The following is a 13,350-nucleotide window of genomic DNA, read 5'->3' as shown; positions in this document are numbered from 1 at the left end:
CACCAGTGGTAGCAATAGGGGGAAATTTTAAGGCAAAATGTCTATTATTAATAAGGCTGGAGAACGAGACACACAGAAATAGATTGGGAAATACAGACAGATGAGAAATCAGTGAATCAGCCTGACTTAATCCAGCACAGGGAAGGGGAGGAAGCAAAAGTACAGATGGACCCAGGAGACCCTGTTCCTCATTGAAAATATGCAGTGAGACCATCTTTCATCTCTTCATGCCTGTAAACCTGCACAAGAACAAAGCCCTTTCCAGGCTGTGCCTTTCTACAGGGACCTCTTGTCCCGTACTGACACGCAACTGCATCTGGGGTGGAGCACTGGGGGCTGTTCATACAGGGATCCCTCACTCAGTGCTGAGATGACTATTCATACAGGAAGCCTTCAGCCAGTGCTAAAATTTGGCTGTCTCTGAGGTGGAGCATAGGAGCTGATTACACTGGGATCCCTCACCGAGTGCTGAGATGCAGCCAGCATTAGGATGCGGGGAGGCGGAGCTGTTTATGCTGGTTTCCCTCACCCAACCCTGAGAGGCAGCTGCATCTGGGGTGGGGCATGGCAGTTGTTACTGTACCTTGAAATCAGATGTGCAGGGTGAAGTTAGTCTTGTGATCAAGGGGGTCCTGAGATACCGCTTCCCATCCCAATAAAACTGCTTAGCAGAGTCGACACACAATTTTTTGGAACAGATCTAAGGATCAAACTTTTGCCCTGACCATGCCCCAAACAGTCTCAGTCACTCAGTGTTTAGCCAGCAAGTGCCTGGCACCTGCCTTCCTTTTGGGGAGACCCACACTGTAGACAGCATTTGAAAATGTTTGGCTCTGTAGTGAGGCACACACCGAACACCCAGAGCATGTGCAGGCCGAAAGCCCAAGGGATCTGCCTGCCAGTTATGAGTCGTCATGGCTGAGATTTCTCTCACCAGCCTTGTATGCAACTGCACACGCCAAACTTTTCACATCATGGCCTGATCTCCATCTCACGATAAAGTGTAAACGGGGGAATGGTCCCACTATTGTGGGGAATTTTCCTGGTTTACACACGACCCTGGTGAAATGGGCTAGTGAAAGGATCTGAGTCCTTGCTCCCACTCCCTTTACCCAGAGTCCTGCCTGACCTAGAGGGCTTCCCATCCACTCTCCTGTCTGGCAGGGTCCTCGTAACCCCAACAAGGCTGGGCCCAGGATTCCTGGGGGGCTCGACCCCCAGTCTTGTCGTGATCACTTAGGAGAGGGGTTAGAGTGTCCCCACTCTGGGGTGCTCTCTTCACACCACACGCTTCCCTGACCCACTCATCATCACATACAGTTCAAAGCAAATACGATTTATCAAACAGCAACTAATTAAAATATAAAAGGAAAAACTGGAGAAGGTTAAAGGAAAACCCATCACCCCACTCTGGGGCACGGGGACATCACAAACAGTGTCTCTAGAATGTCAGAGCAGTTCACAGCCTGCTCCTCACATGTCCTAGGCCCCTGCCCAGGCCCTGGCTGTGCTGCAGGGATGTTGCGGCTCGGACATGTGCTCTGGCAGTGGCCACATGCCCTCAGGCTCTAGGTGGCAGGACCTTTCTGCCCAGAGTTGCCCCTGCTAGGTTGGGGTTGCAATCCCCCTCCAAGTCTGGCCTGCAGGGCCCCTTGGCTGGGGGTGTCTCCCTGTGCTGGGCCCACAGCCCAGGGTCCCCCTCGCTCTCCCCAGTTGCTCCCCACATCCAGCTCCAGACTGCTCCAGCCTCAGCTCCAGCCCCTTCTCCACTCTGCCTGCAGCGCAGCTCCTTGGGCTGCTCCTCTGACTCCCATTGGAGTGGCTCCGCTCCTCAGCTCAGCTCGGGCTCCTGCTCTCCCCTTAGCTCGACCGGTCTCTCTCCATTGCCTCTGGGGACTGTTAGTCTCAGGGTCCTGATTTCCCATCCATCCTTCCCCTTCCTTTCGGTACTGGGAGATGGCCAACCAAAAAAAACAAAACCAAAACCCCACTAAGTTTCAGTGAGGGGCCAACAGTCCCCTTATACAAGTGAAGTGGGGAGCGGCACCTGGTCTCATTTGAGGAGGCAGACTGGATCTCCCCAGGGACATGTGCACCTCTTTCATTTGGTCATCCACCTGGAGGTCAGGGAGAGGGGCTCGCAAACAACCTCAGGGGGCAAGGCCCCCCAGATTGCCTCCTCTCACAGTCATCGCTCTGCCAAACTGTGCCCTGTAATCCCTCCACTGTTCAAGACAGCTGCATCGAGCGCAGTGAATGCAACTGAAGCGAATGCAGATAATTCCTACTGGCTATTACCAGCTCCAGGGGGCAGAGTTAAGGTTACAGGGGCACGTGTCTTACCGCTTCATTTCTTGGCTTTTGTTAAGTTTGATCTTAGCTGAACTCGATGCTCTGGAAGGGCCGGAGATACCATGGGGCAACCATAATTCAGCGTTAACAGAGTTTTTTGTCTGGGAATCCACATCTGGGTAGGGTTACAAGCTATCTGCACAGCAGCAGCGCACAGGAATCAAGGCTGGCTCCAGGCATCAGCCAAACAAGCACATGGTTGGGGCAGCACCTTATAAGGGGCGGCCAATCTTGGGTTCAGTGGGATGGCGCTAGGGTTTTTTTTGGTTCAACGGGGTGACGCTCCAGTGGAGGGGGGGAGAGGGGATTTTCTTTTTGGTTAGGCTGGGTGCTGGTTGGGGGGGCGTTGTTTTTGGTTTGGCGGGGTGGGGCGGCGCTGGCTTTTTGTTGTTTTTAGTTTGGCGGGGCAGTGCTCAGATTTTTGCTGCTGTTGTTGTTCTTGCTTTGGCGGGGCGACACTCGGGGGGGGGGTGTTTTTGGTTTGGCAGGTCAGCGCTGGCTTTTTTGTTGTTGTTTTTGGTTCAGTGGGGTGGCGCTCGGGGGGTGTGTGATTTTCTTTTTGGTTTGGCAGGGCAGCACTCTGCGGGGGGTGTTGATTTTCTTTTTGGTTAGGCGGGGTGGTGCTCCGGGGGCAGGGAGGGGGGTTGATTTTCTTTTTGGTTCGGAGGGGCAGCGCTCTGGGGGGCTGTTTTTGGTTCGGTAGGGCAGCACTCTGGGGAACTGTTTTTGGTTCGGCGGGGCGGCGCTCTGGGGGAGTGTTTTTGGTTCGGCGGGGCGGCGCTCTGGGGGGGTGTTTTTGGTTCGGTGGGGTGGCGCTTGGGGGGGTGTTTCTGGTTTGGTGGGGCGGCGCTCTGGGGAGGTGTTTTTGGTTCAGCGGGCGGCGCTTGTGGGGGTGTTTGTGGTTCGGCGGGCGGCGCTCTGGGGGGATGTTTTTGGTTCGGCGGGCGGCGCTCTGCGGGGGTGTTTCTGGTTTGGTGGGGCGGCGCTCTGGGGGGTGTTTTTGGTTCAGCAGGCAGCGCTCTGGGGGGGTGTTTCTGGTTTGGCTGGGTGGTGCTCTGGGGAGGTGTTTTTGGTTCAGCGGGCGGCGCTTGGGGGGGTGTTTGTGGTTCAGCGGGCGGCGCTCTGGGGGGTGTTTTTGGTTCGGCGGGCGGCGCTCTGGGGGGGTGTTTCTGGTTTGGCGGGCAGCGCTCTGGGGGGGTGTTTTTGGTTCAGCGGGCAGCGCTCTGGGGGGCTGTTTTTGGTTCGGTGGGGTGGCGCTCTTGGGGGCATTTTTGGTTCAGCGGGGCGGCACTCTGGGGGGTGTTTTTGGTTCGGTGGGGTGGCGCTCTTGGGGGCATTTTTGGTTCAGCGGGCGGTGCTCTGAGGGAGTGTTTCTGGTTTGGCGGGGCGGCGCTCTGGGGGGGTTTTTGGTTCGGTGGGTGGTGCTTGGGGGGGTGTTTGTGGTTCGGCGGGCGGCGCTCTGGGGAGGTGTTTCTGGTTTGGCGGGCGGCGCTCTGGGGGGTGTTTTTGGTTCGGCGGGCGGTGCTCTGGGGGGGTGTTTCTGGTTTGGCGGGCGGCGCTCTGGGGGGGTGTTTGTGGTTCGGCGGGCGGCGCTCTGGGGGGGTTTTTGGTTCGGCGGGGCGGCGCTTTTTTTCTTTTTTGCTTGGGGCAGCAAAAAAAGTTAGAGCCGTCCCTGACAGGAACAGCTCACCCAGTGCTGAAATGCAGCTGCTTTTGGGGTGGGATACTGTGGCTAGGTATTAGCTGTGCAGCAGTAACATATAATGGGCCCTGGTTCAGCACTAGGGTGCAGCTTTCTCTGGCTGGGGCGCAGGGGCTGTTTATATGAGGATCCCTTGCCTGGTGCCGAGATGCAGCTGCCTGACTGGTGGGACACATCAGCTGTTTATACAGGGATCCCTTGCCTGGCACTTACATGCCTATTGGCTGGGGCGTGGCAGAGTGGCCTCTGTGTGAACAGAGTTTATAACCCTTTTGCAACAGTCTGAACTTCTCTCCCACCGGTGTTTATCTGCCTCACCATCTCCTGCGTTTCCGACAAAGAGCTGAGCCTGATCTTTTTCACTAGGAACTTCTCTTTCCTCTACCCTTGAGCACGCGCCTGCCTGAGGCCGTTTCCAAACCCTGGGTGCTGGACAGCTGCAGCATTGCTTGACCGGTCTTGGCACTTCTGCCTTCCAAGTTATTCCACCCACACCCCGCCTCCAGCTCTTTGTGCTGAAAGAATGCAAACAGTCACCCCATTCACAAAAAAGGAAGCTGCAGCTGGTGGAAGGAGTTACGGTAGGTGCTTGCTAAGTGGCTGATTCTAAGCAGCTCCAGCAAAGTGGGGAAACAATTCTTCAGCACTCCACATTGCATCTGCGGCCCCCGTTACCCCTGTGCCGTAGATGCAACTCTTAATCCTTAATGTATTTACCCTCACACATCCGTACCCATTTCACAGATGGGAACTGAGATACAGAGAAACTAAAGGTCACACCGGAAATATGTAGCAGAGCAGGAAACTGAATTTATATCATCTATATGCCAAGCTGGTACCCTAAGCACTAGCCCAGACACTCTTTTTGTTTTGCAGGTTTTGAATCAAGCCTAATTTTGAAATGTTATTTTTAACCAACTTCTTCAAATGGAAGGATGTTGGATTGGAGGGAGGTGTCAAGTGGGGTTCTGCAGGGATCCGTTCTGGCCCACTGTTGTTTAACATCTTTATTAATGACCTGGATGTAGGAAGAGAGAGCTTGCTGATCTAGTCTGGAGATGACACAAAGCAAGAGGGCTTGCCAACACTCTGGAGGATAGAGCTAAAATTCAGAGGGCTCTTGATACATTGGAGAACTGGTCTATAGCCAACACAATGAAATCCAGCAAAGACAATTGTAAGGTGCTGCACTTTAGACATTTGTTGTGTCTAAACCATCCCAGACAGGAGGCTGGAGCTATCTGTCTGGGATGGTTTAGACACAACAAATCCTGCATCTTGGCAGGGGCTAGACTAGATGACCCTTACGGTCCCTTCTAACTGTGTGGTTCTATGATTACTGACACTTTTTCACACACCAAAAACCTCAACAGCGAACTGGCTCTTGGTAAATAAAAAACATGTAAATGATTCTGGAAACAACTTTGATAAAAATAAGTCACAAAACCCAGAGAACATGGACAGCTCTTACCAAAACTTCACATATTTCTTTCTGGAATCAAAATAAGGGCCCCATTGTACAGCAAAAATCCCTTTACCCAAATCCACCTATCCACGGTCTGTTTCAAAAGGCAGCAATTGTTAAGGTTTCCTGACAATCTCTATTAAAAGACCCTGTTTTCAGTGACTTATAACTTTCCCAAACGTTAATCATTTTGGGGTGAATCTGGATGGCCTCTGGATTCACCCTCAAATTAGTGCTAGCTGAAAAATTAAATTTATACTTTGTGGAAAATTTTCTGATTTTGGGAGTTTTGTTTTAAACCTGACTTGAGACAAAAAGCTAATTTTTTCAAATGTTACACTAGACCAAATACCAAGATAATTTTGTGTCTGCAACATTGAAAGGGTCAGTTTTAATGATTTGACACATTTTGATTTGAAAAAATGCCCAAATGAAATGTTTTGAGTCAAAAATGTTAAACCTAAAATGTTTTGATCTTTGTCATCTTGGAAGATGAAGGCCACCAGTGGTCATTTTGATTTCTAAACCCACTGCTTCATTGCAGAAAAAGGAAGGTAGGAATACCCCAGGTTGGAAAAAAAATGACATGCTAAAGTTGAAAAGAAACAGGAAACTTGGAATGAAATCCTAATGTCAGAATGAAGTGAAACAGTAAAGTAAAAAATGAAATAAAAGATCCATTTAAAAACTTGTTCTGATATAAATTTGTTGAAAATTTTGTTAGCATTGACAAAAAACTAATTGAAATTTTTAGTTCTGACAAATTGGTAATTTTTGACAAAAAAAAATTCATTGGCCAATTCTCTACCAGTTCTGTTTCAGATGTCCTTAATAGTTCACTTAAGGTAGGGAGACTCTTTTCTTGCTTAGACTTATGGGATAATTTTGCCATGCACTAACGTACTAAGTTGTCCTCAGTTTCTCCTTCTAAGAACCTTCAACTTCCAGTCTAGGCTTTCATTCTGAACATTTGTTTGTAGCTACCTCCTGTGCGGGGATTTACCTCTATTATTTTTAACTTCAAACTCTCACTCAAATTCTGTTCTCCTGAAGTTTCTCTTTTGGTTCCTGTCTTCTAGGAATCTTTCTCTGTTTTTCTCCAGGCCCCGTCTCACATTTGTCTTCTTGAAACTGGCTCTTTTCTCTTCTCCACTGTCCTGCAAAACACAATGCTATTCAGAGCCACAAAGAATCGTCTCGCAAGACAGCTCTGTTTCTTCTGGGAAAGGCGCAAAAATGGCCTCATTTTATCTCACAATATTCCACTCAGCACACACCTTATTTTTAACACAGGACAAGTTCATACTCCTTGTTAGTGCAAAGGGGTATACTGTAATTCCTTGACTCATCTGAGCCAGCCAGTCTAGAACTGGTGCCTTATAAATGAATGGCCCCATATTCCATTCCTTGCCCTCCCTGAGTCAGTCACCGCCAGCCTGGCTTGGAGCTAGTGTTCCCTAGAAAGGCAAGGCCCCATATCCCATTCCCCACCCCCTGAGCCAGCCAGTCCCTCTGCCATGGAGCAGGATCAGAATGAGCACCCCTGAGTGGAAAGGCCTCAGTCCACATTCTTCAACCTCCGCCACCAACCACCACTCCCTCTGCCCTGGGGCTGGATTGGAGCCAGCATTCCCTGGAGAGAAAGGGGCCATATCTCATTCCCCACCTTCTGAGCCAGTCAGTCCCCTCACATTGGGTCCAGACCAGAGCTGGTGCCCCTAGAAAGGAAAGGTCCCATTCCCCATCTCCTTGAGCCAGCCAGCCCCCGTCCTGTTTCAACATATTTATTGATGTTTTAGTTACAGACTAGAATACTGACAGACACCGACAGAAGCAGAAATACAGTTTGCTGCCTCTACAAACAGACGAGCTGAATATGGGGCTAGCAGATTGTCCCTCAACTGGGATCGGGTTGGGTGAATTAGCAATTCTCCTCTGCACTGTTCCCAGAAAGGACAAGATGTTGGCCAAACAGTGAGCCAGGTTTATGATCAGAAACAGTATTCCAGGGCATTACTGCCTCTGCTCGGACAATGGATCCGTCTGACCCAGTATCCTGCCTCCTGGCAGCCCCAGATCTGACCCATCTAGCCCATCTAGCCTGATATTTCACCCACTCCCTGTCACGCTGGGTCAGACCAATGGGACTATCTTGCCCAGCATCCTGCCTCCAGCAATGGCCATCGTCAGCTGCTTCCAAGTAAGGTGCAAGAAGCCTCATCATGGGCCATTATAAAATAAATTACCCACAGTGAAAGTTTCTTCCTCCCTCTGCTACTTCAGTGTCCGGTTTATGCCCAGAGGCATGACGGCTTAGATCTCTTAGACATCTTTGTCTCATACAGTGGTTTTCAACCTTTTCTCATTAGCAGACCCCTAAAAAAATTTCAAATGGAGATATGGACCCCTTTGGAAATCTTAGACATAGTCTGCAGACCCCCAGGAGTCCACAGACCACAGACTGAAAACCACTGTTTTACGGTAACAGCAGGCTTTCACAGACCCCTTAGACATAGTTTGTGGACTGACCATGGGTTGAAAACCACTGGTCTAGTAGAGATGTGTATGTTCCATATAAATCCTTTTCCTCAATCCTACCAAAGTCTCAGCCTCCATTATATCATGTGTCAGGGAGTTCCAATGGCTAATTAAACCTCATGTTTTTTAAAAAGCACTTAAAGTTCTACTCATTCAAATCGGCCAATGGGAAACATGCACAAACAAAAAACAGAGCAAAACAATTGCCTCCCTCATTCTTAGACACATGCAAGGCAGTTATGCTGGAGATTTAATACAGGCAAATATGACTCATGTTCGCTGCTTGAGACACAGACAGAGATGTGTGATTTGTGGGTTATTCTACCACAAGCAGTTGAAACTCCAAATGCAGGTGGAACCCACAATGTGGGTTTATACCACCCTCTAGTGGCTAGAACACAGCAAAGATTTATGAGTCTATTTCCTCTAATGTACAGCACAAGCAATAGAGGCTCATTTTGTTCCGATACAGAGGTTCCCAAATTCAGTTCCCTGAAGATAACTCAGACGAAGGGCCCCAACATTTCAGGCAAGACACAGATGGCCCTAGACAACACAGACACTCCAGGAGGATTGAGTCACCCACTCAGAGCCCATATGGAAAGTGAGAGCAGCTTTTGAAATGGGATTTCTTGGACCTCTCTTCTAAAGCTAGGTCTGAAGGGGACTGTGCATTAATGATTCCTGCAGAGCAAGGGGTGAAGGGGGAAATTAACCTGACTTGAGGCACTGCACCTCCTCCTACTCCAAGGAGCATTTAGACATCTCTTTAGTAGGGCCCTACCAAATTCGCAGTCCATTCCTGTGAATTTTACAGCCACAGCATTTAAAAAATCTTGACTGTCACGGTTTCAGATCTTAAATTTCATGGTGCTGTAACAAAACATGAATGTGTTTGAAAATGGCAAAAGATAAACACACAAAGCCCTTAAGACTCAGTGTTTCTCAAATTGGGGGTCTCAACCCAAAAGGGGTTTGCAAGGCTATTGTAGCAGAGTTCACGGTATTGCCACCCTTACGTCTGTGCTGCTTTCAGAGCTGGGTGGCCGGAGAGTAGTGGCTGCTGGCCAGGTGCCCAGCTCTGAAGGCAGTGCTGCTACCAGCAGTGGCACAGAAGTAAGAGTGGCAATACTGTGACTCCTACAATAGCCTTGCAACCCCCTTTTGGGTCAGGACCCCCCGTTTGAGAAATGCTGAGTACTGCTGTGTACTTCTACCCTATAGAATAAGCTACTTTTATAGTAGAGGGTAAAAGTAAATAAAAGACCAAATTTCATGGTCCATGATGTGTTTTTCATGGCCATGAATTTGGTAGGCCCTGTTCTTTATATTCCACCAACTGTCCACTAAAGCATAGATCCCTTTAGGGGCTGCTTTGGCTTCTGGTTCCTTCCCTCCTCCCAATATGTTCCAAGGAAAATACACGGAACACCTCCTTCCACCATAATCTACCTGTTGCTGCTTTTGTATTTCCTCCTCTTTTCAATCCTCGTCGTCTAATTTCCTAACCCACTTACTTATTCTCCAAGGTAAAAATACCCAGTCATCTATGGACAGGTTTGTAAAAGTCCAGAAACAGCCTCAAGTCTTCCAGGAAACCAGAATTGACGCTGGATTCCTCTCTAGTTAATGATGGTATAAAGCTGGAGTGACCATCCCCACTTCCTCCACTGAAGTTAAGGGAGTTAGGGCTGGATTCGGATCTCAGAGACCTCAGTGTAAATCCAGAGGGAACCCACTGATGTTAAGGAAGTCAAGGCAGATTCTGATCTCACTGGCCCTCATATGAATCTGGAATGACCCCACTGATATCCATGGAAGATGAGTTATAGCTGGATTCTGACCTCTCTTGACCTTGGTGTAAATTGGGAGCAACCCCACTGATGTCAATGGAATTATACTGATGTAAAATGGCCATGTAAGTGAGGGCAGGATCAGGTTCCTGGCTTCAATCCCCCTAGACAGAAGAACTAATGATGGAAACATTGGGGCAAATCCTCACCTGGTATATATCACTCGAATGCCATTCACTGCAATGGACCCATGCCAATTCACATCATCTGAGGATCTGACTATTGTATCCAGTCCTCAAGGGGAGTATTGGTCACCCTGGAATCAAATTGCCCTGGGAGAAGAGAGTTGACTGTACTGGAAGCAATGTATCAATTCACCCAAAGTAGTTAGGATGGACCTTGAGCGGAGACATTGTATCACACTGATCTTGGTCTAGAGATACCACTTGCAAAGAACTGGCCCTCTTGGATACAGTTGTATCAAATCAACCAGGACAGAAGAATTGACAATGGTGGAAACATTGTACCAAGTTCTCTGAAAAGAGGAAGAGTGACACTATTGGATACAATGTATCAACGCACCCAAAGAAAGAGAATGGATCTCAGTGGAGACATTGCATCAAAGGGACCCTGACCTACCCTCCAGGGAAGAATTGACTCTCTTAGAAACATTGAATCAAATTATTTACAGAAAGGAGAAATGATCCTGGTGGAAACATTGTATCAAATGTGCCAGGTTAAGGGGTATGTGTGACCCCACTGGAAACATTGTATCAGATGGAACCTGCTAGAGACATTGTTTCAAATCCCCTAGGAGAAGAGCATTGACTTGTAACACTGTTAATCAGGCTCACCCTGGATAATACACTGTATCAAATCCTCCAAGGGACCAGTGGTGACTAGTGGCACCACCAACCCAAGCTGACCCTGAGGGAGATATTGGGTCAAGTTCCCTAGAAGAAGAGCATTGACTCTACTGGTGGATGACATCTCAAGCTGACCTTGGGGGCAACACTGAGTCAAGTTCCCCAGGAGGCCACGTTGGGATTCCTGGTCCATGACTGGAGAGTTGAAAGTCCCGCCCTCTGCCCCAGGCTCACAGGATCTCCCTGGTGTGTGTGCGCCAGTGCTTGACCAGGGTGGAGCTGCGCCCGAAGTCCTTGCCGCACTGGGTGCAATGGTAGGGTTTCTCATGGCGGTGGCTCCGCTGGTGGTCCGTGTAGTGGGAGTTCTGGGAGAAGCCACGCCCGCAGTCTGGGCAGATGTAGGGCCTCTCGCCCGTGTGGGTGCGTTGGTGGCGGATGAGGTTGGAGCTGCGGCTGAATTTCTTCCCGCACTCGGTGCACTTGTAAGGTTTCTCGCCGCGCTGGGTGCGCTGGTGCTGGAAGAGGTCGGAGCTGCGGCTGAAGCCCTTCCCGCAGTCAGGGCAGATGTAGGGCCGCTCCCCAGTGTGGATGCGCTGGTGCTTGATGAGGTCCGAGCTGCGGCTGAAGCTCTGACCGCAGTCGGGGCATTGGTAGGGGCGCTCCCCGGTGTGAGTGCGCTGGTGCTTCACCAGGTCGGAGCGCTGGCTGAATCCCTTCCCGCACTCGGTGCATGTATTGGGCCGCTCCCCTGTGTGGGTCCTCCAGTGCTGGATGAGGGTGGAACTACGGCTGAAGCTTTTCCCGCACTCAGTGCACTGGTAGGGCCGCTCCCCTGTGTGCACCCGCTGGTGCTGGGCCAGCAGGGAGCTTCGGGTGAAGCTCTTCCCACACTCGCTGCAGATGGTTGGGTGTGCCTTGCGGTAAGGGGGTTTCTTGGGGGCTGGTCTGGGCTGAGTGGGTACCAATGGGAGAGGCAGCCCTGGGGGCTTTTCCCACTGAGATTCCAGTGCTGAAGGGGTCTGTGAGCCAGGATCAAGACCAAGATCTAGACCAAGATCAGAGGTTTGCCGCAGGGCTGGAACCTGGGATAAAGCCTCATCAGACAATGTCCCATCTGGGTCCTCTTCTATGGACTCATTCCCACCAGGCAGCATCCCATGTGGCTCTTCTCCCATGGAAGCATCCTCATCAGGTGATGCCCCATCTGGATCTGCTCCCACAGATACATGCTGTGGGGAACTCTCCTCATCCATCTTGCCACCTGCTGGGAGAGAGAGAATACAGCCAGGGCTCGTTCCCTGGGGTTGCCAGGTGTCCAGTTTTCAAACACCTGGTTGAAAAGTGACCCCCCAGCCAGTGAAAATGAGCGAGTGAGTGAGTGAGGGTAGGGGAGAGTGAGCAACAGAGGGAAGGGGGATGAAATGACTGGGGTGGGGCCTCAGAGAAGGGGTGGGGCAAGGATGTTCAGGTTTGTTTGGTCAGAAAGTTGGTCTGCTCAGTTGACAAGTGCCCCCGGGGCAGCAATGGGGTTTGTCAGTGAGCAGAAAACCTGAGGGGCATGGAGTCAATTCCCTCAAACATTTCCCCAGTAGGAAGAGGAAAGGCTGGTTCTGCCCCAGTGGCCCCACAGAGCCTTCAGAGAAAGGCTGGGGGAGGGGAGGGCTCCTGCCAGGGGTGGGAGCCAGGAGTGACACCTGCCGTGAGGGACAGGGCACCTGCTGGGGATGACACTGAGCCAGATGAGACAGAAATGGGGGACTCCCGGCAGCTTTGCTGGGATCCCAGCTGTTCCCTTCACTCCTGGCCACTCTCTGAACCAGTGTCACTCATCGCTCACCTTTGCAGGCACCTTTCAGGCTCTCCTGTTCCTCAGCACCCTGGAGATCTGGGACACAAAGCTCTTCCTCTCCCTGCATCTCGGCAATCACGGGGAATCCTGCTGGCAGGGAAGAAAACAGGCTAGTTTGTTACATCTCCCCCGAGGGCTCAGTACAGAGGCTGCTGCCTGGTTTTAAACCTGGCCCTGTTCTGTGCACAGGTGCGGGGGCAGATCCAAGCTGAGGTGAAATTTCACAAGGGCCCTTTTGGGCTCTTCCATAGAGAATCAGTAATCAGTACCAGAATGATGGAGGAGTCCTGTCTCCCAGCCCTCACCCTGCTGTAACCCCCCAGACCCCACTCCCCTCCCAGAGCTGGGGAGAGAACCCAGGAGTCCTGGCTCCCAGCCCTCCCCTTCCTGTAACCCCCCAGACTGCCCTCCCGTCCCGGAGCTGGGAAGAGAACCCAGGAGTCCTGACTCCCAGCCCCTTTGCACAGCTGCGTGCCGCCCCCCAGCCCACCCTCGGAAAGGCTCAGCCCCAGCCCTGGCCCTGCCCTTTGGCGGAGCTCGGGGCTATTTAAAAACCGAATCCCTGCAGCTGCGCTGCTCTCTGCCCCCTTCCCCCTCAGCAGCAGTGCGGGGCTCCGCGCACGGGACCGCCAGCGCCCCCGGGAAGCGGACCCCCCACCCCTCCCCCACAGCAAGGGCAGAAGCTCCGTCCGCTGGGGTCCGGGGCGAGGATCCGCTCACCCCTTTGCCTGCAGCAGCTCAGCTGGGGACAGGATGCAGTGCGCCGGCAACCCGGTCCCCTGGAA

At 51.3% G+C, this 13,350-nt stretch overlaps 1 protein-coding gene across 1 annotated transcript; it reads right to left on the bottom strand.

The window, feature by feature from the left end:
• Positions 1–6,222: 6,222 nt before the first annotated feature.
• On the bottom strand, positions 6,223–12,849 carry LOC127051294 (zinc finger protein 629-like). The gene is made up of 3 exons (XM_050953381.1): positions 12,554–12,849; positions 10,852–11,977; positions 6,223–6,676 (listed from the first exon to the last, which is right to left on the bottom strand). The coding sequence occupies exons 1-2, from the start codon at positions 12,630–12,632 to the stop codon at positions 10,947–10,949; spliced, it is 1,110 nt and encodes a 369-aa protein (XP_050809338.1). The 5' UTR covers positions 12,633–12,849; the 3' UTR covers positions 6,223–6,676; positions 10,852–10,946.
• Positions 12,850–13,350: the final 501 nt, after the last annotated feature.

Source organism: Gopherus flavomarginatus, chromosome 5 (assembly GCF_025201925.1).
Source record: "Gopherus flavomarginatus isolate rGopFla2 chromosome 5, rGopFla2.mat.asm, whole genome shotgun sequence".
Classification (NCBI taxonomy): Eukaryota; Metazoa; Chordata; order Testudines; family Testudinidae; genus Gopherus; species Gopherus flavomarginatus.
This window is presented reverse-complemented; position numbering and strand designations above follow the sequence as displayed.

What these genes read in the sequence shown, in the direction of transcription:
- LOC127051294 (XM_050953381.1), bottom strand. Translation starts at nt 12,632, where the DNA reads ATGCAGGGAGAGGAAGAGCTTTGTGTCCCAGATCTCCAGGGTGCTGAG. An exon ending in CCTGAAAGGTGCCTGCAAAG is followed by an intron (nt 11,978 to 12,553) that starts GTGAGCGATGAG and finishes CTCTCCCAGCAG; the next exon opens with GTGGCAAGATGGATGAGGAG.